Below are 23,713 nucleotides of genomic sequence, written 5' to 3'. Positions count from 1 at the left end.
CTGGGTTGCAGCCTGTGCGTGGGATGCTGCCAAGGGGTTTGGAAACGTCTGAAGCTCCAGCGGGGGTGGAGGAGACTTGCGAGTAGCAGGGCCACGTGTGCTCCTTGCGTGATTCAAATGGATTTGGGCCTGGTCAGGCTAACTTGACCCAGGACACGAAAACATCTCCTTAAAAATCAAAAAGAAATCTAGTGCGCGGGCTGTCGGGCAGGTGGTTGCACCAGAGCGTGGTGGGCCCACGAGCCAGTGTTTTGTAACGGGTTTTTGTGCGCTGTGGTGTGAGCGAAGGTCTATGATGAAAGGTGACTAGAAGGTGTAGATATATATAACTTCTGTGTATATACTAGCCAATTGCCTGTCAAGAATGACAGGGTGGGAGGGACAGGCAGGGACAGCCCTCCCCAACGACCTGCTCCCACTTCCCTTCTGTTGCTTGGGCCTGTGCCTGCTCCGCCCCCGGACCCGCTCCCTTCCCCACCACAGTGGGCCCCAGGCCCACTCCCCCACCCTGCATTACCAGCAGGGGGGGCTACTGGCCTTGCCCCCCCCCCCCCCCCCCGCTCCGTTCCCTGTCCCCACCATGGAGGCAGCAAGCTGCCTTCTGGCCGAACGAGCAGACTTTATGACCAGGGTGGTTTTTGAAGAGTTGAATGTGAACCCTAAAGATTTAAGTTGCGTGGTGGCTTTTGATAATTTCCGCCACTGGAATATCACCTTTTGGAGGCGAGAGGCATACGCGGCCTTTTGGGCCCGGTACGCGGAAGTAGCAGACAAGGAGGACTTACGGGGTCTGCATTTTGAAGCAGGCCAGAAGGCACGGGAGAGAGTTTTATATTTTAAAATGTATACAGAGGACCTAGAGTATGCAGATGTCAGAAGGTGGCTGGAGGGGCGGGTCGAAAAGATCCTCGATATTCAGCGGGTCCTGGATCAGTGGCAAATCTGGACTGGGGCATGGAGAGACAGAGTCATCCTGGACGAAGACCCCAGACACCCCGGCGCAGTGAGACACCTGCCTTCTGTTGTGTCCATAGGGCCCTACTGCGGATACGTGACTTATCATGGCCAGCCGAAACTGTGTAGCAGGTGCAGCCTGGCGGGACACCTGGCGGCCTTCTGTAGCCTGACAGTTTGCTATAGGTGTGGCGGCAGGGGACACCGGGCACAAGCCTGTAAAGAGGAACTGAAATGTACTGTTTGTGGAGGTGAGGGGCACTTGCAGCACCAGTGCCCCCTGTCCTACGCGAACAAAGCCCGAGAGTCACACGCAGCAGAGGAGAGGGATAAAGAAAAACCAGAGGAGGCGGAGTCCACCAACCTGGATGTAGACACCTTCCTAGTGGAGGAAACACCGGAAGCGGAGCAGAGACACGACGTGATTGAGGCAGCTGACCAGCTTTTGGAGTCAGGAGGAGAGGAACACATGGAGGAGGAGCAGAGCGAGGCAGTGGGAGAAGGGGCACACGAATCGGACTCGGCAACCATGGACTTGGACCTGTCTGGGGAGAAGGGGAAAGAACCCTCCCCTGTAAAAAGAAAGAAGAAGCGGAGGGTTAAACCTATGAAAAGGCTCCTGCGTTCCAGGGATGTGCATGGGCTGCAGTTGTGCCCTGTGAGTGGAGCCCCCGAGCTGTCCCACTGCCCCGCTGTGGGGTCGGCTCTGCCCCTGCCCAGCCTGGCAGCCCTCAGCAGCACCTGCTCCCTGGGGCTGTGACCAACCCAGGGCCTGGATCTGCGTGTTTCAGGGTCTCAGACTACAGCTCACGTACGGCTGTGAGCTCTGCAAAGTCAGCAGCGCTGGACGTCATATGCAGTTCAGCTACAATGGGATAGACTTTCATCAGCTATGACCTGAGATTGCACACCTGGGTATCAGCCCCAACACAGGCCCAGGTCACACAGTGCACCTGCAAAGCAGTGCGTCCAGGTGTCACTGCCGTGGGCAGACCAGACCAAGGCACCACTCCCCCAAGGAACACCTGCCCCATCCCCCCTGTGTCTGGGGTGGTGAGCACTGTGTCTCTGTCCTGCCACTGGGTGAGATACCAGCGCTGCTGTGGGACACAGTGTGCCCTGCCCCTGCCCAGGTCAGGCCTCCCAGCAGGTCAGAGCACCTACAGGGTGTCCGTGCCCCAGCCACGTGTCTGAGACCAGGGATCAGCTGTATCAGACCCTGTTCCTGCAGCCCCGAGCCCAGTGCAGCCGTGTCTCCCGTTCCCTGTGCTCCCACCCCGGTGCTGTCTGCTCCTGCCTGAAATGGCCACTGGAGCCAATTGGGATGGCCCAGCCCAGCCTCCTGGCAGGGATCCTGAGGGTGGTCCCAGCGGTGGTCACTCTAACGGGTGTCTCCTCCCTTCCAGAGTGTCCAGTGGCACAGGTGAGCAACAAGCCATCATCCCCAGGTGGACGCACCACCTTGTCCTGCCAGGTCCACAGCTTCTACCCCAAGAATATCTCTGTCATCTGGCTGAAGAACGGGGAGGCCCAGGCCCAGGACACGAGCTACTTGGGGGCTTGTTCCCAGCAGAAACAGGACTTATCAAACCTGAGCCGCCATCAAGATCGACCGGAGCAGCAACCACGATTAGCGCACCTGCAGTGTGGTGCATGTGGGCCTGGGTGCTGCCTTGACAGTACCCTGAGACAAAAGCAGGACGGGTGAGTGACCCCTGCACAGGGAGGGAAAAGAAACCTGGAGCTCGGGGGGGAGGGGCTGACTGACCCCGCTAAGTGGGGGAGGAATTGGGGGGGAGTCAGAGGATACAGGGGGCACCAATAGGGAGGGGGCACTTGACCCAGGCAGCGTGCCAGGTGAAGCCCTTAGGGCCAGGCCATGCCCAAGCCTTGGGGCAGGTGGGGAGCAGGGAGAGTTCATCACCCCTGTGCCTGGGACCTGGTGGGGGAAAGGGGGATTCTCCGGCTGCTCTGGGCTCCCAGGTCCATGTGTCCCTGGGGCAGCACCAGCCAGACTCCAGCACCAGCACTGTGAGGCTGCCTTGCTGAGGACCCCCGAGGGCTATGCTTGGGCATCACGTAAACCGTGCCCCACTCCCATCCTCTGGTGGGGGTGTCCTGGCCCCATGTCCTGGTCTGAGCCCAAGTTCTGTGCTGCGCAGGCAGCTCCTTTCTGGGCTTTGGCCTGAGGTCAGAGCCACCCCCCCTTATAGAAGCAGCCTCATCTTTGGGGCCGCTCTTAGCATGCAGAGCCCTGGCCTAAGGGGCCTACCTCACCCCTGCCCCATCTGCTGTGGGCTGAGGTCAGGTCTCACCCTCCCTCCTGTGGAGCTGGCAGCTGCTGTAGGCCATGGGGCTCCTGGCAATCCCACCCCCTCGGTGTGAGCCCTGGGGGAGTGGCAGAGGTGGGGGGCCAGCCCAGGGGTGCAGGGCAGGGTTAGTGCTAAGGGCTCCTGACCTTACTGCCACCAGCTCCTGTCTCCCTGGCTCTCCTGTGCCCTGGTATGGGGTCCAGGGTGGGGACTGGAGATACTCACACAACCCGCTTCTTCCTTCCTGCACAGGGAGCAGCTCGGGCTCCAACACTGGGATCAAAGGTAGGTGCAGGGGTCTCCGGTCCAAGGGACCCTCCAGTGGGTACGCTGCCCTTCTGCCAAGCCAACCCTGTGAGACCCAGGTCACCCCGGCCAGGGTGGCTGAGTGTCAGGAGAGCTGCGTGGCTGGGTCTGCATCAGCCCCTGTGCTCCTGGGGGCAGAGGGGCAGAGCGGGGGTGTCTGTCACCATCCTAGGCAGGCTGGGCTCCAGGAAAGGGGCTGCACTGCCCAGAGCAGAGCTAGTGCAGCTCAGGGGACCCATCAGTGGGAGGTGTGTTGGGAAGGGCCATTTTTTTGGTAAAAATATGTTTTTATATATACATAAAATGCATATATACACCTTCCAGTCACCTTTCATCCCATACCTTCACTCACACCACAAAACCCATAAACCCATTATAAAACCCGCACCTGCAGGCCTACACTCCCATGCAGCCTCCCTATCCCGAACATGCAGTCCCTTAGTCCAGTGAATCAATTTTTTTAAGTTTGTTTGCGACTCTTTCATGTGCAGGCAGTCCTCAGACTTACATCATTGGCTCATGAAACATTGTAACTTGGAACTGATTTGTCTCATAGAAAACAATGTTATAAATGGGGCATTGGTTCCTGAACTAAGGCCCAATACCCTATTTTCACCAAAATAACTCAGAATTTTGTACTCGATCAATTATAGATGAGTTCTATAGCTACACTAATGTATTTATATTGTAAATAGCAATTATATTGTTTGGAAGGACTTCTCTGAGGTGACTTTGCTGGATTTTTTGAAGGGTTCTTGGCTGACATCTTCTCAGGAGTCCTGGCTGCAGGTTTGTCTGGAGTCTTGTCTGCTTTCTTAAAGAAAGTGTCCAAGGAGATTTGGCCAGATGGTCTCCAGGGAGACGGGCAATGCAGCAAACTTGTTCGCTGCCGTGGCTCGGTATCAGATCAAGTGTTGTAAAGTTGGAGCTGACGTCAGAAAGTTGAATCAGGGTGTCAATTTATAAACGTTGTAAGTGCGAAATGTTGTAACTCGAAATGTTAAGTCAAGGACTGCCTGTATTCTTGTGACCCACGGGTTGAGAACTGCTGCCTTAGTCCACCCCCTGGTTATTTTAAAATCCCAGTTCATCTGATGTCGGTGTCACTGTTGCTCCCGCTGCAGGAGCCGCTGCTGCTGTCCTCCTTTGTCCTCTTCGCTCTTGCTGTCCGTTTCCCTACTGGGGGAGGCCTTGGAAGATCCTGTGCCAGGTGGATTTGAGTGTGTCCTCAGTGCCCTCTGCTATCAATTTCTGGCTGTAGGACTGGAGTTCACTTAAGACCATTTTGACCTGAAAGCTTGCAAAGAAAGATAGTTTTTTTTGTGATTTCTTCATTGGTTGAATAAGAAGTATCATCTCTGAACCAAGAGTTCTAGAGTTTTGCATTTCTTATTGTCTTGCACCAACACAGCTACCGAATGCCTCCCTCTGCCACCTCTAGGCTCATGCATCTGTACCTAAGAAGGTTCATGGATTTCGACAGGGCGCTCCTGATGCAGGGCACAAACTGACTGAAGCAGGCCAATGGGCTCACTTGCCCAGCCCTGGCCCAGAGGAGACTCACGCTGGGCTGGAGGGGCCAGGGGTTGGAGCCAGCACATGCGCACACACACATACAGAGGAAGGAGTGGGGTTCTCTCTCTCTCTCTCTCTCTCTCTCTCTCTCTCACACACACACACACACACACACACACACACACACACACACACACACACACACCCCACTGGGGTCTCTCTCACGCAGAGAGCACTCAGGTCCACCCCCACACGGAGGTGCTGGGGTTCTCCTACATGGAAATGTGCACACACAGCGTTGGGGTTTTCTCTCACACACAGACATGGCATTCAGGTTCTCTGTCTCACGCGCACACACACACAGTGTTGGGGTTCACACATTTCCACACAGATTGTTGTGGTTTCCTTTCTCACACACAGATACACACAGCATTGGGGTTCTCACACACACACACACACAGAGCGTTCAGGTTTTCACACACATACACACACTGTTGGGGTTTTCACTCACACAAACATAGGATTCAGGTTCACACACACAGAGTGTTGGGGTTCTCACACGTGCACACAGTGTTGGGGTTCAGACACACAGAGCATTGGGGTTCTCTCACACACATGGACAAACACACAGCATTGGGGTTCTCTCACACACTGCTGGGGTTTTTACAGGTGTGCCCGTGCACACAGCACTGGGGCTCACACACACACACAGTGCTGGGTTTCTCAGAGGTGTGCATGTGCAGTGTTAGGGTCCTCACACAGCATTCAGGTTTTCTCGCACACACAAGCACCCAGTGTTGGGCTTCTCACATGTACATGTGCACGCACACAGCATTGGAATCCCCGCAGGTGGCCCTACGCATGCAGCCTTGCAGCTGACACGCACTACTAAGTTTCACGCCCGCGCCCAGCCCTGTCGTTTTCATAGCCGTGCTCACGCACGCAGCGTACAGTTCAGGTTCGCCCCAGACGTCACCACCACGGAGCAACTAAGCCGTCAGTGCGCTCAGGCAGAGCAGGCGGGCGTTGCTGTCCCGTCGCCGAGAAAATTAATCACCGCTCATTTGCTCTCACTCATCACAGCAATCCTGCCCTAAGAGGGACAGAACAGGTAAGGATGTACCTCACTGACGATAACTTCCTAGTTCCCCCGCCGCCAGCCGCCGCTCCGCGCCAGGCGGACTGGTCAGGGTGAGCGCGCGCCCCGCTACCGCTGGACACCTGGGCCCTCCCCACGCCTAGCCGGCGCCCTCCCCGCGGTGGTCACCCACCCCGCGCCCCCGCAAAACCCCCCGGTGCTGCGTGCCACCCCGCTCCCAGCAGCCCCCGCGCGCTGCTCCGATTTGCATAGCTGCAGATTTCGCGGTCCGCACGGTACAGGCCTGCCGTAATGGCGGGTGAAAGGGCGCAGCAGAATTTGGAGGGGCGTCCGGGGCGAGCGGGGTGGGGGAGGTGTGCGTGCCCCAGATACTTGGGGGGTGTGTATGCCTGTGTGTATGTGTCTTACGTGCCTGGGTTCGTGTCCACCCCAGGTGTCTGGTGTGTGTGTGTCTCCCAGTTGAGGGGGGTGAATGTGCACTTGCACATGCATGACAGACTTAGCTTCTGTGTGTGTCCCAAACTCCTAACTCTGTGTGTGTGTGTGTGTGTGTGTGTGTGTGTGTGTGTGTGTGTGTCTCAGATGTCTTGGTTATATGTAGGTGCATGTGTCCATCCCAGGTGCCTAGATTCTGTGTGTGTTTGTGTGTGTACTGGCTTCCACATGTGTGTATCCCCAACTCGTAGGTTGTGCCTGTCCCAATGCCTGGGGTCTGTACGTGTCCTGGCCTCCTCCATTGTATGCATGTGTCTGCGCATAGTTCAGCAGGTGTCCTGGAGGCCTGGGGTGTGTGCATGTTCCAGGTGCCTGGGTCATGAGTCTGGGATGGGCACACACACACACGTGTGTGTGTGAGCATGTCCATCCTACACACCTGGATTCCCTGCATCAGTCCCAGATGCCTGAGTTGTGCATGTGTGCACACATCTGGGCCTCTTAAGTTCTGTGGGTTTGTTGTATCCCAGACTCATGGGTTGTGTAATGTGTGTATGCATTCATCCCAGATGCCTGGGTTTTGCGTGTGTGTGGGTCCTGTATGTCTGGGTTTTATGTGTGACTCAATTGTGCGTAAGGGATGTGCCTGGACCCTGTGTGTGTGTCCCAAACTGATGGGTTGTGTGTGTGTGTCCAGTCAGGACTCTCAGGTGCTGTGTGTTTGCCTGGATCCCCAATGCCTGGGCTCTGTGTGTGCACACGTCCCAGACACCTGAAGTGTGTGTCCCAGATCCCTGGGTTCTGAGTGTGCACATTCCATCCTCGGTGCCTGGGTTCTGAGTGTGTATGCACGTGGCAGACTCCTAGGTTCTGCATGTGTCCTGGATTCCTGGGCTGTGTGTGTGTGTATCTGTACAGTATCCCAGGATGTCTGGATTGTGTGTAGGTGCGTGTCCATCCCAGGTGCCGGGGTTCTATGTGTGTGTGTTTGTGTGTCCTGGGTTCTGTGTGTGTGCATGTCCTAGACTCTTAGGCTGTGTGTGCATGTCACCAGACACCTGGATTTTATGTGTGTGACCATCCCAGATGCTTGGGTTCTGTGTGCATCCTGGACTCCTCTGTGTGTAGGGGTGTGTGTGTAGTTCAGTGGGTGCCCTGGAGGCCTGGGTGGTGTGTGCGTGTTCCAGGTGCCTAGGTTGTATCTGTGTCTACCCATCCCAGACTCTTGAGTGTGTGGGTGTCCTGGACTCTTTGGTTCACCCCTTTCTCTGTGTGTCCCACTCCTGGGTTGTGCGTGTGTGTGTCCTGGGTGCCTGGGTTCTCTGTGTGCACATCTCCCAGAATCCTGTGTGTGTGTGTCCCCAGAAACCCGAGTTGTGTGTGTGCCCATTCTGGATGTATGGGCAGGGTGTGCGTGTGCCCCAGGTCCTACACGTGTCCTGGGCTCCTTTGTTCTGGGTGTGCATGTGTGTCTCAGACTCTTAGTTTGTGTGCAAGGCCCCAAATGCCTGGGTTGTGTGTCCATCCTGGATGCCTGGGCTGTGTGTGTGCATGTGTGAGACCCAGACTCTTAGGTTCTGTGTAAGTGGGTGTGCACATGTGCATGTGATTGTGCCCTGGACTCTTGGGTTTAATGCTTGCATGTGTGTCTATACATCTGTGACAGGCCCCCCCCCTTATGTGCCTCTGTGTGTGTGGGGGGGTGTCCCAGATGCCTGGGTTGTGTGTGTGCACCCTGGACGTGTGTGTGTGTGCGTGCACACACGTGTGTGTGCGCGCCCCAAATGCCTGGGTTCTGTGTATGTGCACCCCGGTTGACTGGATTGTGTGTGCGCGCGCTCTGGACACCTGGGCTATGTGTGTGTGTGTGTGCACCCTGGACACCTGGGCTATGTGTGTGTGTGTGTGCACCCTGGACACTTGGGCTGTGTGTGTGTGCCTTGGATGACTGGGGGGGGTGTATGCCCCCACACCTGGGTCCTGTGTGCACGTGCCCCAGACACCTGAGTTCCATGCGTGCACACGGCGCAGGCTGCAGCTACACAACACCGGAGCCGGGAGATCCGCATGCCTGAGGCACCGCTCCCCGCCTCCCCCCACAACACCAGAGCTCAGACACTGGCCCCAGGACTCAGCCCCATTTATTCAGATGGTGGGGGTCCCAGGGCACCACTAGGAGAAGCTCGCAGCCCCGGCGCTGTCACAGTGGCTTCTTCTTGAGCCCAAAGACAGAGATGAAGAGCAGGATCTCGCCAGCAGCCGGCAGGGCGCTGCAGACACGGGGCAGGGGTCAGGACAGGGGGGCGGGGCGGGGCGGGGCAGGGGGGCAGCGACCCCCGGCCTGCCCACCCTCCGCATACCTGCAGATGCCCAGGATGTACCAGTAGGAGGTGCTCTCCCAGCGCGCGCTCAGGAAGAGGGAGAGGCTGATGGCCGCGCCACAATGCACCCCCACCGCTGCACTCACTTGTCAGGGAAAGCACCCGGGACCGGACAGCCCTGACCCAGGGGCACCTGCTACCGGGGGGCAGGGTGGAGTCCTTCCACCTCCAGGGGCCCCAATCCGGGCCTGATCCAGGAGAACTTGCTGGCTGGGGGGCAAGGGAGAAGGCCTCCCCCTCCGGGCACTGACCTGCCGCAGGCAAAGATCCCCCAGTAGGCGGCGCTGTCCCACTGCTCAAAGAGGAGGAAGAGGAGGGCGAGGGCAGCGCCCACATGGGCCCCGCAGGCTGGGGGGGTGTCAGGGGCCACAACCAGAGCTGCAGGATAAGAGACCCCCAAAAGAGACCCCCCCACCCCAAAAAAAAGAGGCGGAAGGATACAGAGCAGGCCCTGCAGAGGGTTGAACATGGAGACCCCAGAGAGGAAGCCGGCCAGCTCCACCGCAAAGAGCACCAGCGTCACCGACAGGGCCACCACCAGCCTGCGAGGGCGGGGGGGAAGAGGGTGGGCCCAGGATCAGGCCCCCTGCCCAGCGGGCACCTGGCAAGCTCCCAGGGCTGGAGAGACCCTGGTGCCCGGGCTCCCAGGTGCCCCCGACTCTCACCCCCTGGTCCCCACTCCCGTCCCAGCCCCCAGAGCAGGGGGGCTTCCCAGACCCCCCCAAAAGCAGAGGGGCCTCAGGTGTCCAGGCTCCCCGCCCCGCCCTGCTCTCGCCCCAGGGCTCCCAGGTATGTCCGGGCGGGCACGCACTCGGTGTCACGGCGGGCGTACTCCTCGGGCGTGTGGTCCAGGGGCAGCGACGCCCGCACGTTGTCCTCCTGCGGCACAGACAGAGGCAGGCGGGTCGGGGGGCTGCGCTGGAGGGACCCCAGGCATCAGGACCCCCCTGCCCCGCTCTCGCCCACCAGGCCCGTGTGCGCACGCAGAGTGCGCCTCTTCCCCGTGGGTGCAGCCACGTGGGCGTGCAGCGTGCCCCCTGCATGTGCATGATGCATGCGCGTCCCCCACACGCACCTGATGCATGTGGGTGTCCCATGAGTGTGCACAGTGTGCATCCCATGTGTGTGCAAGCTGCACATCCCCCATGTGTGCAAGATGCAAGTGTGTCCCCTGCGTGGGCATGATGCGTGTCCATCTCCCCTGTTTGTGTGATGTGTGTGCATGTCCCACACACATACCTGATGCGTGCAGATGTCCTATGAGTGTGCACGGTGTGCCCCCTATATGTGTGCTGCAATTGCAGGCAGTGTGCGCCTCATGTGTGTCCAAGGTGTGCCCCTTATATGTGCGCGATGCAGGGGTGTCCCCTGTATGTGCGTGTCCCCATACGCGTGCACGATGCGTGTGCAGAATGCACGCGCATGGCGTGTGCAAGCCGCCCTACCCGGGCCCAGAAGGCGGCGATGACGATGACGAGATGGGCCACAACCGCCAGGAACCGCCACGGGACCAGCGCCGCCACCGCCGCCGCCATCGGGCCGGTGCCCGGCAGCGCCCCGCCCCCTTCCCGGCGGCCCCTGCGTTCGCTGCCTGGGCAACGCCGGGCGCTCTGCTGGGCCCTGCCTGTGCCGCTTCCCCCCGCCCAAACCCCTGCCCCGCGGGCCAGCAGTGCCCTGCGGTGTGACGTCACCCCGGCCTGACGTCGTACCCGGAGTGACTAGCCGCCCGGGCGGTGAAGGCATCGGGCTCGAAATGCCCCGGGGCTCCGCGCGCGGGATCGGGCCCCCGCGTATTTGCCGGGGAGGGGGGCATTTTGGGCACCATCTGCCCCCCCGTGGGAAACTCCCCCCATGGGCAAGTGGCATCACCCCCCATAGAAGAAGGGTAATCCCCGCCACGGGCAAAGGCCCCCCCGCGGGCTCTGGCACCTGAGGGGTTAATGTCCCCCCCCCCCCGCAGCCGGGGTGCTGCGATGGGGGACCCCCAGCCCAGGAGCCTGGGCCGCGGGGGGGCGGCTCCCCCACCATATCCCGCAAGGCCAAGCCTCCGGCTGCCGTATTCCCGCGCCGACGACGCGGCCGCGCGAGCTGCGGGCAGGGCGCCGCGGGCGGGGCGTGGCGGGGCGCGAGGGGGCGACGCCAGGACCGCCCGGCCTGCCGGCCCCCGCGCCCCTGGGGCGGCCGCAACCCGCGCTCCACCCGTCTCAGCGCCCGCCTCAGTCTCCCGTCCCGCAAGGAGAGGGCGGCGGAGCCAGGGGCGGCTGACAGCGCCCGGGGGCTCCCGCCTGCTGGGGCCGGGGGGGCCTGCAGTACTGGAGCCCCAGTTTTCACACTGCCTGATGCGCGCGCACACACACACACACTCCCCAGGCATTTCTCACACACATGCACACACATACGGAAACACACACAAGAGGCATGTCACATGCTCTCTGCCCCCCCCCCATGACCCCGACACCCCGGAGACCCCCTCCCCGCGCCATCTGTTCACACCTGCCCGGGGGCCCGGGGGGGGCTCGTGCCAGCCCCGCCAGGAGACGCCGCTGCCCAGGTCACGTGGGATGCCTGGGCCCGGAGAGGGGTCACTGCACCACGTGTGCCCGTGTGTGTGTGTGGGGGTGTGTGCATATGTATCCGTGCCTGTCGGTGTGTGCATGTGTGTCTGTGTGTGGGTGCACGTGTGTCCCAGATGCCAGGATGGTGTATGTGTGTGCATGTGTGTGTGTCAGACACTTGGGTCCTGCACGTGAATTCATGTGTTCATTATGGACACCTGAGTTCTCTTTGTGTGTACATGTATGTGGGACACCTGGGTCGCGTGTGTGTGTGTCCATGCCCTGGATGCCTGGGTTCTGTGTGCGCCTGTGTATGTGTGTGTCTCCCAGACACCTGGGCTGCGTGTGTGTGTCCTGGACATCCAGGTTCTGTTTGTGTGTGTGTGTCCCCCACAAATGCCTGGGTTTTGTGTGTGTGTCCTACACACCTGGGTTCTCTGTGCACATGGGTGTGCATGTATGTGTGTCCTGGATGCCTGTATTTTCTCCGCATCCATCTGTGAGTGTGTGTGTGAGCGTGAAACACCTGGGTTACCTATGCATGAGCACACACGTGTGCATGTTTGTGCATGCGTGCATTTCCACACATGTATGGGTCTATGCCCTGGATGCCTCAATAGTTTGTGCACGCGTGTGTATGTGTGTATGTGTGTATGTGTGTATGTGTGTGTGTCCTGGACGTCTGGGGTTTGTGCCTGAGTGCCTGTACGGCCGTCCGCCCCGGACACCTGGGTCCCATGGGTGTCCCTGGGGTCCCCACAGCCTTCCCCTCCCCAACCCCGCTGCCTCGGTGCTGCTGGCTCCTGGGGGGGCGGGCAGCCCGGGTGCCTGAGCCTCAGTTTCCCCTCCCGCAAGGAGCCGCTGACAGCTCCTGGGGGCACACCTGCTGAGGCGGGGCAGGGGCCGAGGGGAGTTCCCGGGGGGGGGCTTGCAGTACTGGAGCCCCCAGTTGTGCACACTGCCCAGTACACACATAGACACACGTACACATGTCATCACTCACTCACACACACACAGAAACACACACAACCTAGGAATCTCGCAAACACCCACAAAACCCAGGCACAGAACCCAGGCATCACACCTCCACACCCACATCACAAACACACACACAGATAGCAACACAGACAAGCCATGCATCACACACAGATGCTCACACAAACAGAAATACACACAAGCCAGGCAGCGCACACACACAAGACCTAGGCATCTCTCACATGCACAAGCACCCCCCCCTCACCCCAAGCATCTGACATGAATGCACACACACACACACACGCCCTAGGAATCTCTCTCACACACACAAACCTCAGGCACACAACCCAGGTCTCATACGTACACCCCCACACTCACATCACAAACACCCCCACACATAGAAACACATGCAACCCAGGTGTCTCACACATGCACACACGCACACAATCCAGGTATCACGTGCACAAGCACACAGAAACACACACAGCCAGATACACACATACAGAAACACATGCAACCCATGCATCACAGATACATACACACACACACACAAACACACACACAAAACTAGGCATCTCTCTCTCACACCCCAGCATGTCACACACATTCAGAAACACACACCACCCGTGCATCGCATCCCCCTCACACACACTTCACACATTCAGAACCCCCCCAAGGCACCTCTCTCTTGCACGTGTGCACACCTCCCAGGCACCTCACACATGCACGCCCCCCAGGTGTGAAGCGGATCTCACACTCCTCCCCCCTCCATTCCGGACATGCGGAGCCGCCTGTTCACACGGGGGGGGGGCGGGGAGGCTCGTGCCGGCCTTGGGAGTGTGGGACATGGGGGACATATTGCACCTCGTGTGTCCTTATGTGTGTGTGTGTGCGCCCAAGTCTAAGTGTGCCGTGTGCGTGCCCTTGTGTGTGCGCATGTATGTCCCTGTGTGTGTATGTCTGCATATGTGTGCCTGCATGCATGTGCACATGTCTACCTGTGTGTGTGTGCATGACCCTGTGTGTGCATATATGTGTGTGTATGTGCCTGCATGTGCCCTTGCGTGCATGTGTGTCTGTGTGTGCATGTGTCCACATGTGTGCCTGTGTGCCCTTGTGTTTGTGTGCGTGTGTGCCCATAGCATAAACATACCCTCCCCATGTGGGGCCCCATGGGCGTGGACATGCAGTGCTTGCACACGCGTGTGGTGTGGCGGGGCAGGGCTAATGGCTGGGAGGAGGGAGTGTGGGAGGGGGGAGTCCCAGTTGTACACACTGCCCGGTATGCACACACGCCACCCAAGTATTGCACACACACACACACACAAACACACATCCCAGGAATCTCACAAACACGTGCAAAACCCAGGCACACAACCCAGGCATCACACCCCACCCCCACATCACAAACACACACATGTAGAAACACACACAACCCAGGCATATCACACATGCATACCTCCCTCCACACCCATACAACCCAGGTATCACGTGCACACAAACAACTCATGCATCACACACACAGCCAGGGATCGCACACGCGAAACGAACACGAGAAATGCACACAGCCCAGGCATCACACAGACACCAACACACATACAGAAAACCTAGGCAGATCTCTTTCTCTCTCCCCCCCGCCCCCCCGAATCTTACACACCCACAAACCCCAGGCACACAATCCTGGCATCTAATCCCCGCACCCACCTCACACGCATGCACATACAGAAACACACACAGCCCAGGCATCACACAGACATGAACACTCATTCAGAAACACCCCGGCCCGCACCTCGCACATGCACCCCACACCCAGGTGTGAAACGGATCTCACACTCCTTCCCGCCCCCCGCGGCTCTGACACACTCCGGAGATAGGGGGCCGCCTGTTCACACCTGGCGGGAGGCGGGGGGGGGGTCGTGCTAGGCGGGGGGGGGCAGACCCCAGGACGCCCCGCGCCCAGGTCACGTGGGCTGCCTGGCTTGGGGGGGGTGTCGGGGGGGCACTGTACCTCGTGTGTGTGTGTCTCTGTGCTCATGGACATGTGCCCGAGTGTGCATATGTGAGCATGTGTGCCCTGGTGTGTGGGATTGCATGTGTTTATGCGTGCCCCGTGGGTCTATGTGTGTGTGCGTGTGCGCCCGTGTGTGTGTGTGCACATGTGTAGCTGTGTGTGTGTGTCTGTGTGCCCGCAAGTGTGTGTGTATGGGTGACCGCGGGCGTGTGTGTGCCTCTGTGTCTGCGTGCCCGGTGTACATAGTGTGTGCCCCTGTGCTGTGTGTGTGTGTGCCGGGTGTGTGCGTATACATGGGTATGTGTGTGTGCCTTTGGCCGCATGTGTGCGCGTGACCGTGTGTGTGCATGCCTGTGCGTGTACTCGTGTGTCCGTGGCATGAACGTGCCCCCCGTGTGGGGCCCCCGGGCGCGGACGTGCGGCGCTTGCACACGCATGTGGCCCGGGCACGTGCCCCAGCCCGGCCGGAGGTCGCACCCCCCGCGGGCGCACGTGCGGCTTTGAAGCGGATCAAAGCGCCGCCGCCGCCAGTTCCCACGGGACCGGCCGGGCTGCGGGCGCCCCCGCTTCCGCGCTGAGAGGGCCGGGCGCCCGGGGCCACCCCAGCCGGGCGTCACACGCGCGCGGGACGGCACCCCCGGATAGTCGGGGCACATACGTGTGCCCCCCGCCCCCCTCCCTTTCGGGGCACGAGGGAGATGGGGCCCGGACGCCTGGGCTCCGGGTGTGCAAGTGTCATTTCTCACGCCTGGGCCGTGGTGCCCCAGAGCGCGGGGGGCGTGCTCCGGACGCCCCGCACGTGCGGTGCTCCCGGCCCGCCCCGGCGGGGGGCGGGGGCCGGTACTTAGGGCGGGGGCCGCCCGGGCCGCCCGCACAGCCAGCATGAGCCGCCCGCAGCCCGCGCCCAAGAGCAAGCGCAAGGTAAGCCCGGCCCGGCCCCCGGGAGCCCCGACCCGACCGGCCCGCGCCCCCCGGGAACTCGGGGTCCACCCTCCGGCACCCCGGGACCCCCGGCCCCGCCGCCGCCTCCTCCCCTCTCCCTCCTTGCAGCTCCTGAAGCCGCTGCTGGAGAAGCGGCGCCGCGAGCGCATGAACCGCAGCCTGGAGCGGCTCCGCCTGCTGCTGCTCGACGCCACCGGCGACCAGGTGAGCCCCGGCCCCGGTCCCGGCCCCGCTCCGGGCCCCGCTCGCGGCCCCAATCCGGCCGCTGCCCCCCGCGTCTCGCCGCTTCTCTTGCAGAGGCTGCGCGACCCCCGGCTGGAGAAGGCAGAGATCCTGCAGCGCACCGTGCGCTTCCTGCGCGCCCCGCCGCCAGGTACCGCGGGCCCGCCCGCCCCGCTCCCGCTCCGCCCCGGGCCTGCTGCTGCCCCGCCCGCGCGTGTCCCCCACACCACACACCTGGCGGTGTACACTAGGTGTGCGTGTGCGTCCCCCAGACCAGACACCTGCGCGCGCGCGCGTCCCCCCTGCACACCTGGGGGTGTCCTAGACTGGACACCTGGCAGCGGGTGTTTGAGCATGAGTGTCCTAGAGGAGACACCTGGGGGGGAGGTGTGTCCTAGACTAGACGCGCGCATGCGTGTGTGTGTGTGTCTTAGACATCTCAAGACGGGGCGGGGGGGGGTGTCTGTGTGTATGTCCCAGATGTCCAGGTTCTTCCTTGCGTGTGTGTATGTGGGCATGTGTATCCTAGACTGGACACCCCGGGCGGGGGTGATGTGCTTGTGCACGTGCATGTGTGTCCTGGATACCTAGGTTCTATGTGTGTGCACGCGTGTGTATGGGACCCCTGGGTTGTGTTTGGTCCCGTGTGTCCCAAATACCCGGGTTCCACGTGCGTGACTGCATGTGTGTCCCAGAGTGCGTGTGTGCGTACCTGTGTCCCAGATGCCTGGGCTCCACAGGCATGTCCCAGTCCAGGCCCTTCAGCTCTGGCCCCTGGCCCTGAGCCCAGGGGCCGGATCTGGGGGTCTGCCTCCCCCACAACTCACCCACCCCCCATGTCACCCCAGGCCCGGCCGAGCCACCGCGGGACCCCGAGGCCTTCGCCCAGTGCTACAAGAGCGGCTACTGGGACTGCCTGGCGCGAGCCGCCCACTTCCTCTGCGCCAGCCCGGCCGCGGGCTCCAGCCCCGAGGCCTTCCTGCTGGAGCGCCTGGCAGCCCTGCCGCCCCCCACCGCCACGTCCGTGCCCGGCCCCCCAGCGCCCCGCCTGCCCGCCAGCCACGGGCCCCCAGCGCGCCTCGCCCTGGAGCGCGGGGACACCGCCGCGCCCAGCAAGCAGCCCCGTGCTCCCGACCCCCCCAGCCAGGCCCCGCCACAGCACATCTGGCGGCCGTGGCCCTAGGACATGAACCCGTCCCTGCTTCCCGGCTCGGGGGCACCTCCAGGGCCCCGGACTTTGCAGGCTTCCAGGCCCTGGGCACCCATGTGCCTTCCCCCCGGGTCCCCTGGGTGGGAGCCAGGGGACTTTCCCCTTCAAAGCCCCCCGGGGTTCTTTGCCTCCCTGGGTCTGGGGCCCTGGAGAGTTCAAGTCTGCGGTGCTGGCCCCGGAGCTGGGCCAGGCCATGGCTCCTCTCTCTGCTTTCCCTTGTAAATGGTCCCTCCTTGTATTTCTGGAAGAAGCGATTCAAATACAGACAGTGACTTCTTACACGAGTGTGTTGCATGCAAGTAAGGGGAAGGGGGGGGACTGCGGCAGCACACACATGTGCACAGATTGCCCAGCCCTGGGCCTGCTGTTGGTGGAAGAGCCCGATCCTGGGCAAGGAACTCTGTCTCTGGACCCTGGGACATGTCCCCCCACGCCGGGGACCCCGAGGTGAGTCTCTGCCCAGGCTGGGGTGACCCCCTGGATGCAGCTGCCCTGTGCAGCTGGATCAGGGCCTGGTGCGGAGCTGGGGGCCAGAGGGGGGGGTCTGTCTCCCTTCGTAGCTGAAGGGGGTCCTGGGGGTCCCTTGCGGCTGCAATCCAGCCCTGGAAAACAGGGATGGGAGCGGGGGCGGGGTGCACTTGGGGGTTCCAGTTCCTGCCAGCTCCTCTCCTGGAGATCACTGGGAGGGTTGGGGGCAGACTGGGCAGTACTGGGAGGCACTGGGGCCCTGCAGAGCCCTCTTCAACCTGGAGCCATGATGGGCTCTGGTGAGGCCAAGCTGGGGCCTGGAAATATCCCCTGCCCCTTTGCCATGTGTGTCAGGGGGTGGTGGTCTCCCGGTGTCATTGCACACGTGTGTGCAAGAGGTGCATGGCATGACTGTCTTGTGCAAGTGTGCTGGTTGCTGGTTGTTTTGTGGGGGGGTAAAATGGTGTGGAGAGTGTGTGACCGCCTGAGCTGTGCACGTGTCAGTTTGCACGGGCATGTGTATGTGTGTGTGTATGAGAGAGAGATGGAATGAACTGGGCTCACATGTAGGGGTGCAGGTGTGTTAAGTGTGCAGGAACGGGTGTCCACTGTGGGCACGTGTGCATCAGTGTGAGGGCATTAGGTGTATGTGTTTGTGAGCTGGGGGCACACTCACCTGCCCCCTGCATATGGGGCCACGGGAAGTGTCCCCATCCCTGAGGCTGTTCTCACCTCCATTCACCCCCCGCCCCGACCCCGGGGACAGCAGCATGTGTGCACGGGGGTGCAAAGCGTGGTGCCCTTCTGGGCGCACATGCACCCCTCCCCTTCCCCTGACTGATGCATGCACGGAGTGATGGAGTGGGGCCTGGTAGCTGAACAGACAGACCGCCGCATGCATGCATGTGTGAATAGACAGGCAGACAGAGGCATGGACAGGTGGACAGACAGCTGGAGAGATAGAGCTAGAGAGATGCAGAGACAGATGGGCAGATTGTCGGATGGATACGTGGACAGTCAGATAGACACACACACACAGGAGGGATGAGTAGAGATCGGTGGCTGGATGTATGGGCAGACTGCTGGATAGATAGATATAGAGAGGTGGATGGATGGATGGGTGGATGGACGGACAGACAGATAGACATATGGACAGCTGTAGGTAGACAGACAGATACTGTACATAGATAGACAGATAGATAGATGGACACCTGTAGGTGGGCAGATACAGTACTGTAGCTAGACAGACAGACAGACGACTGGACAGCTGTAGGCAGACAGACTGCTACCGTAGATGGATAGATGGACAGACAGATGGAGAGACTGATACAGGTAGACGGATAGACAGCAGCATAGACAGGTAGGTAGATGGACGGATGGGTGGGTGACTGGGTGGATGGACAGACCCAGAGATGGACACATAGTTGGACAGGCAGATGGATGGATGGATGGGTGGGTAGGTAAATGGATGATAGACAGACCGACACTGCAGTTGGGTGGACAGGCGGGCAGACAGACGGGCAAGTATGTATAGACAGACAGAGGGATGAACTGACACAGACGTGGGTCCCCAGCTAGGTGGTCGGACGTGCAGGGTAGCTAGCCTGATGGCTTACAGACATGTGGACAGACAGGCCAACACATGGGGGTGGGGACACAGCTGGACAGGTAGACGGACAGCCAGGCCCCGGATGGACAGACAGGCAGGCAGGGGACAAAGGGGCCAGGGGGAGCTCCCTCAAGGGCTGCCCCCTGCCACCCCATTGCCACCCCCCATGCTCGGGTTCTTCTCCTCTCCGAGTCCCAGCACCTCGGGGCTGCCTGTGCATGGGGCGGGGTCCTCCCAGCTGCTGCAACACCTTCTTCCCCCGCCCCCCCAGCCAGGGAAACACATGGCAAACCCCTGGAGGAGGGGCGGATTACAGCCCGCATTTGTCCCCAGCCGGATGCCCCCCCAGGCCAGGTCGGTGGGAATGGGGCCATCAAAGGGACTTTTCACACCTTGGTGGCAGCAGGCAACTGGGGGGAGGCTGAAAAAGAGCAGAAGGGGGGGCTGTTCAGCCCAAACCAGAACGTGTGGCAGAATTGCATTGGTGGTTCAGTGGTAGAATTCTCGCCTGCCACGCGGGAGGCCCGGGTTCGATTCCCGGCCAATGCAGCGTTTCCCTTTTGAGAGCTGGAAATGATTTAATTGTCCTGAACCTGCTTCAGTTTAGTGAGGATCGAAGCCAGTTCAGGCACAAGCTCTCACACACACGCACAGTCCCCCTGTCTCTCTCTCACATACACACACTCTCTAGCGCGCACACACACTTTCTCACACTCTTCCTGTTTCACTCGCTCGTGCACTTTTCTAGTCACACCCAATTTCTCTCTCAAATGCACTCTCTGGCCCACACACTCACAGACACTCTCACGCACACATTCAAGCTTTATCACAATCTCATGCTCTCTCACACACGCTCCCACCCACCACCTCACACACACAATTTCTTTTGCACTCACAATCACACAATTATACTTTCACACACACTCTTTCTGTCACACTCACACAGACACTTGCACACACACGCACACACCCACCGCAGCCCCAACACTGCAGAGGAAGGTGGGACCCTGCTCCCCTCCCCCCCTCCCCCTCAGCAGCCAGGAGGTGTGGGTGGCAGGACATGGGATGAAGGCACCAGGAGGAGGAGGAGGAGGAAGGAGCCAGGCCTAGACCTGCTGCTGGATCCCAGTGCTGCTCACACCAGCTGACACCTCCTTGATCTCACCAGTCTGCAAGGTGCTCCCATCCCACACATATGTGCGTGTGTGTAGATACACACACATACATAGCCCAACAAACACACACGTGTTACATATGTACATATACATCAGTGTATGTGTGCATATAGACACACACATCTCTATATATGTGTGTGTCTCTTCATATATACACACACATGCATATATCCCAACACCAACACTCAGGGCTGGGAGTAGGTGGAGCCCCAGGCTGGGACGCAGGCAGCTGATGGGCAGTGCCATAGGGCCAGGAGAGGCACTGCTGCCCCTGCGGGGCATTCACTCTGGAGCGTACTGACAGCAAGCTCTCGGGGCCAGGCCCCAACGGGCTCCCAGAGGGCAGTGAACAGAGCAGTGGGGCATGAGGCTAGCACGCACAATGTGGGGCCATCTCCCCCATCCCTGTGAGGGCAGAGCAGCGGCCAAGCACCCCATGATCCCTCTGCCTGCAGGGGTCTCATCCCAGGATCCAAAATTATCAGAGACAAACAGTGACTTCTCCAGAACAGGTTTATTAGGTCCAGCCTGGGCACCACCAGCCTGGGAGAGTAGGTCCTCCACTGCTTAAATAGCTCAGCTGAGAAAACATTAGCCTGAACATCCAGAAGTCCCTGGTTCAATCCTGAGTTTTGGCAGATCCTTTTGGCCCTGGCTGGGGGTGGTTTTCAGTCAGCACCAAAAGCTGCAGGCCCTGGGCCCGCATCCTGATCTGGCCTGGCTCTATTTCCCCCTTTCCAGAGGGCTGCGGAGAAAGGAGGGTTGAAGCCAGTCCAATCTCTTCCCTTCAGCCGAAGTTGCCCATGAGAACCGGCACGGGGCAGCAGTCAACGCCCCGTGCCCGGAGTCCCTGAGGGGACCTCGTCCCTCAGTGTTGGGCATGGGAGCTGCCGGGCGTAGCTCCCCTCTTCTCCGCAGTGCCGTCGTCAGTGCTGGGCCTGGCTCTCCATGTAGGCGCAGAGGGCATCGCGCACCCGAGCGCCGGGGCTGGTGGGCTCAGCAGGGGCCTCGGGCCGGGCCTCGGGCTGCTGGAAGCTGGCACCCAGGCGCTGCGCCTCGGCTGCCCAGGCCTCATCAAAGGGCTCACCCCGGCGCTCGCACAGGTTGTGCAGCACGCAGCAGGCCGAGACCAGCCGTGGCAGGTTGTCCACAGCGCAATCGTTGCGCGCCGTCAGGCAACGCCAGCGTCCCCGCAGCCGTGCCAGGGCCCGCTCCGCTGGCTGCCGGCACCGGGCCAGTGCTGCGTCAAAGCGGCCCTGGGCACCCGCCGCCTCCCCAAAGGGCGTCATGAGCCAAGGCAGCAGTGGGTGGGCTGCTGAGCCTGCTACCACCAGGGGCACGGCCACGCCACCCACCCGCAGGGGCGCCGCCCCCGCTGGGAACAGTACCCCCTGCTGGCCTCGGCGATACAGCCCTGAGCGCCGCAGCACCCGGGCTGGGTGCGCCTTGCCTGGCCAGCCTGCACTGACATGGGTGAAACGCCCGCGGTGGTCCACCAGCACCTGCAGCGCCATGGAGTAGTAGCCGCGGGCGTTGATGTAGTCGGCCGCCTGGCGTGGTGGGCACTGGATGGGTGTGTGGGCCAGGCCCAGGGCACCAGCGCAGCGCGGCAGCCCCAGCGCCCCGAAGCCGGCCAGCAGCTCACGGGCGTCACCTGGCCAAGCCACGGTGCGCCGCAGCAGCACACGCTGGATGGCCCGGCAAACCTCCAGCACCACGGCGCCTGCTGTTGAGCGCCCCACACCGAACTGGGCGCCCACAGCACGATAGCAGGCAGCTGTGGCGAGCTTCCAGAGCGCAATGGCCACACGCTTCTCCACACTGAGTGGTAGGCGCATGCGGGTGCGCTGCCGGCGCAGGGCGGGTGCCAGCTCCGCGCACAGCGCCCGGAAGGTGCCTGCACTCATGCGGAAGCTCTGCCGCCACTGCCCGTCGTCCCAGGTCTGCAGCACCGTGCGGTCCCACCACTCCGTGCTGCGCGGCCGTGCCCAGGGCCGCCGGGCTGGGGCCGGGGCCGGGGCCGGGGCCGGAGTTGGGGCCGGGGTCGGGCGCTGCTCATCGCCCGCGGAGTCACGGCCGCCGCTGTCCCTGTCGCTGCTGCTGTCCCCGCCGCTGCTGCTGCTGCTGCCTGAGGCCCGGCGCCGTGCTCGCCGTCGACGCCGCCCCAGTGCCTGCAGCCAGGCCCAGCCCCGGCGGGTTGCGGCGGCTGCCGAGGCCTGGCCCCGGGCACGCAGGGCGGCTACCAGGAGTGCACCCGCCTGGGCCATGCACAGCATCGCTGCCGCCCGGCGCCCTGGCTCCATGCCTGCCAGGCCCTGTGCCCAGCAGGGGGCTGCAGGGCACCAGAGAGTGCAGGGGCTGCAGGGCACTGGGGTGGGATGCGGGGTGGGAGTGCGGGGGAGGGGGGTGCAGGGGGCTGCAGTTGGGAGGGGGGGCGGGGGGGGCAGGGGGGGCACCGGGGTGCAGGGGGCTGCGGTCTGGAGTGCGAGGCGGGGGGGGGGGGGGGACCTGTGGAGCAGTGCGGGGCACCGGGGGATTCTGGGACCGAGGGCGGGCCGGGAGGCGGGGCCAGGAGCCCGGCGGCCTGGTTCCCAGTGGTGGGGGGATCAGTCGCCTCGCAGCCCCCGAAGCAGCGCGGTGACGTCATGATCCCACCCCACAGCAACGCCGGCCGCCCGCAAGGTCTTTAGGACGCGCCGGCCACCCGTAGCGCGGCGATCACGTGGCGCTGGGAAACGGAGTTCCGCGGTCGGTGGCGCACCTACGCATGCGTATGCCACCTGCTTAGCTCCTGGCGGAAGTACTCGCAGCGGCTTCACTGTGCCCCGTAGCGCATGCACAACACAGGTATTTGCTTGTGGGTCGGGGTGCGGGCACCGCGGGTTTCTCGGGGGCGGTGGCTGGCAGTGTCTTTGCCGCGACACATGACCCCTGTGCGGTCCCTTCCGGCCCGGCACCTCGGAGCGCCCCCGTGCGTCGCCCCGCGGGGTCGGCCCGTGGGGTTTGCGCTCGCGCTCGCTGCGGAGCCGGGGCCCGGGCAGCTCTGGCGCGGGGGGGGCTTTTGTGGGACTGTCCGAGCGTGTCTGAACCAGCCCCGCGGTTGCAGCTGTAGGGAAGGGCCCTTGTGCCGCGCGGCTTGACCCCGGCCGCGGTTGTCGGTGGGCTCCGGGCCGAGACGCCGCGACCAGCAGCCGCAGGAGAAGCGCCGCGAATCGGCCACACGGGCGAGTCCGGGGGCTCGGGTGGGCGGGCGGCTCGGCCTGCAGAACGCGGCGCGGCGGGGCGCGAGGCCCAGGAAACGGTGTGAGGAAGAGCCCGCTCGCATCGTCATCGAGATGCTCGACGTTAGTGGCTTTCAAGCTGTGGACCCCCCGGGGGTCAGCAGACTACGTCTGCGGGGTCACCCTCCCTTGCCCCTCGAGGGGGCCCGCCCCCCTTCACAATGTTGTTGGGCGTCTGCAAGTGGAAAAAAGGTTGAAAAAGGCCACTGCTTTAAATCACGGCTTTATCACAAAACATTAGAAGCAGCGACTGATGTAACCTG

The 23,713-nt window shown here is 61.8% G+C and overlaps 4 protein-coding genes and 2 non-coding genes across 15 annotated transcripts in view; 4 read left to right on the top strand and 2 right to left on the bottom strand.

The window, feature by feature from the left end:
* Positions 1–364: 364 nt before the first annotated feature.
* Positions 365–4,941, top strand: LOC149861509 (uncharacterized). 2 transcript variants are annotated; one of them, XM_090052490.1, is made up of 3 exons: positions 2,279–2,658; positions 3,519–3,551; positions 4,697–4,941. In XM_090052490.1, the coding sequence occupies exons 1-3, from the start codon at positions 2,279–2,281 to the stop codon at positions 4,848–4,850; spliced, it is 567 nt and encodes a 188-aa protein (XP_089908616.1). In that variant the 3' UTR covers positions 4,851–4,941. The 2 variants fall into 2 exon arrangements, 1 of the variants encoding a protein (XP_089908616.1); XR_016443044.1 differs by lacking the exon at positions 3,519–3,551 and having other exon boundaries at positions 365–2,658.
* On the bottom strand, positions 4,726–10,884 carry TMEM107 (transmembrane protein 107). 7 transcript variants are annotated; one of them, XM_090052616.1, is made up of 5 exons: positions 10,448–10,877; positions 9,814–9,881; positions 9,444–9,544; positions 9,254–9,350; positions 4,726–4,862 (listed from the first exon to the last, which is right to left on the bottom strand). In XM_090052616.1, the coding sequence occupies exons 1-5, from the start codon at positions 10,535–10,537 to the stop codon at positions 4,847–4,849; spliced, it is 372 nt and encodes a 123-aa protein (XP_089908742.1). In that variant the 5' UTR covers positions 10,538–10,877; the 3' UTR covers positions 4,726–4,846. The 7 variants fall into 7 exon arrangements, with proteins under 7 accessions (XP_089908742.1, XP_089908744.1, XP_089908743.1 ...); XM_090052618.1 differs by lacking the exon at positions 9,254–9,350 and adding an exon at positions 8,982–9,078 and having other exon boundaries at positions 4,747–4,862; positions 10,448–10,878; XM_090052617.1 differs by lacking the exons at positions 4,726–4,862; positions 9,254–9,350 and adding exons at positions 6,045–6,180; positions 8,982–9,078 and having other exon boundaries at positions 10,448–10,878.
* Positions 6,065–17,190, top strand: HES7 (hes family bHLH transcription factor 7). Of its 3 annotated transcripts, XM_090052606.1 has the most exons (4): positions 14,487–15,464; positions 15,594–15,689; positions 15,783–15,858; positions 16,556–17,190. In XM_090052606.1, exons 1-4 carry the CDS (start codon positions 15,426–15,428, stop codon positions 16,888–16,890), a joined length of 546 nt encoding a protein of 181 aa, XP_089908732.1. In that variant the 5' UTR covers positions 14,487–15,425; the 3' UTR covers positions 16,891–17,190. The 3 variants fall into 3 exon arrangements, with proteins under 3 accessions (XP_089908731.1, XP_089908732.1, XP_089908730.1); XM_090052605.1 differs by lacking the exon at positions 14,487–15,464 and adding an exon at positions 6,065–6,198 and having other exon boundaries at positions 15,594–15,858; XM_090052604.1 differs by having other exon boundaries at positions 15,594–15,858.
* Positions 6,093–6,221, bottom strand: LOC149861508 (U8 small nucleolar RNA). Its single transcript, XR_016443374.1, has one exon. It is a non-coding gene; the product is annotated as a U8 small nucleolar RNA (small nucleolar RNA).
* Positions 17,191–19,472: 2,282 nt separating the features above from the next.
* On the top strand, positions 19,473–19,543 carry TRNAG-GCC (transfer RNA glycine (anticodon GCC)). The gene has a single exon. It is a non-coding gene; the product is annotated as a tRNA-Gly (tRNA).
* Positions 19,544–22,740: 3,197 nt separating this feature from the next.
* LOC149861503 (uncharacterized) overlaps positions 22,741–23,713 on the top strand; it is a 40,864-nt gene continuing 39,891 nt past the window's right edge. The window contains 1 exon segment of the mRNA XM_090052379.1: positions 22,741–23,016. Coding sequence (XP_089908505.1) covers positions 23,004–23,016 — 13 coding nt within the window. The 5' untranslated portion in view covers positions 22,741–23,003.

The sequence above is a fragment of the Crocodylus siamensis genome, chromosome 6 (assembly GCF_052110815.1).
Source record: "Crocodylus siamensis isolate JL-2025a chromosome 6, ASM5211081v1, whole genome shotgun sequence".
Taxonomy (NCBI): domain Eukaryota; kingdom Metazoa; phylum Chordata; order Crocodylia; family Crocodylidae; genus Crocodylus; species Crocodylus siamensis.
The sequence above is the reverse complement of the archived record's forward strand: the minus strand, read 5'-3'. Positions and strand labels throughout refer to the sequence as shown.

Excerpts from the sequence above, each read along its gene's own strand:
- HES7 (XM_090052604.1), top strand. The coding sequence starts at position 15,426 with ATGAGCCGCCCGCAGCCCGCGCCCAAGAGCAAGCGCAAG. Across the intron at positions 15,465-15,593 it reads CGCCCAAGAGCAAGCGCAAG|CTCCTGAAGCCGCTGCTGGA; the intron begins GTAAGCCCGGCC and ends CCCTCCTTGCAG. Across the intron at positions 15,859-16,555 it reads CCTGCGCGCCCCGCCGCCAG|GCCCGGCCGAGCCACCGCGG; the intron begins GTACCGCGGGCC and ends ATGTCACCCCAG.
- TMEM107 (XM_090052611.1), bottom strand. The coding sequence starts at position 10,537 with ATGGCGGCGGCGGTGGCGGCGCTGGTCCCGTGGCGGTTCCTGGCGGTT. Across the intron at positions 9,545-9,813 it reads TACGCCCGCCGTGACACCGA|GCTGGTGGTGGCCCTGTCGG; the intron begins GTGCGTGCCCGC and ends CCGCCCTCGCAG. Across the intron at positions 9,351-9,443 it reads CCCTCTGCAGGGCCTGCTCT|CCTGCGGGGCCCATGTGGGC; the intron begins GTATCCTTCCGC and ends ACACCCCCCCAG.
- LOC149861509 (XM_090052490.1), top strand. The coding sequence starts at position 2,279 with ATGGCCCAGCCCAGCCTCCTGGCAGGGATCCTGAGGGTGGTCCCAGCG. Across the intron at positions 2,659-3,518 it reads CTGAGACAAAAGCAGGACGG|GGAGCAGCTCGGGCTCCAAC; the intron begins GTGAGTGACCCC and ends CTTCCTGCACAG. Across the intron at positions 3,552-4,696 it reads CTCCAACACTGGGATCAAAG|GAGCCGCTGCTGCTGTCCTC; the intron begins GTAGGTGCAGGG and ends CTCCCGCTGCAG.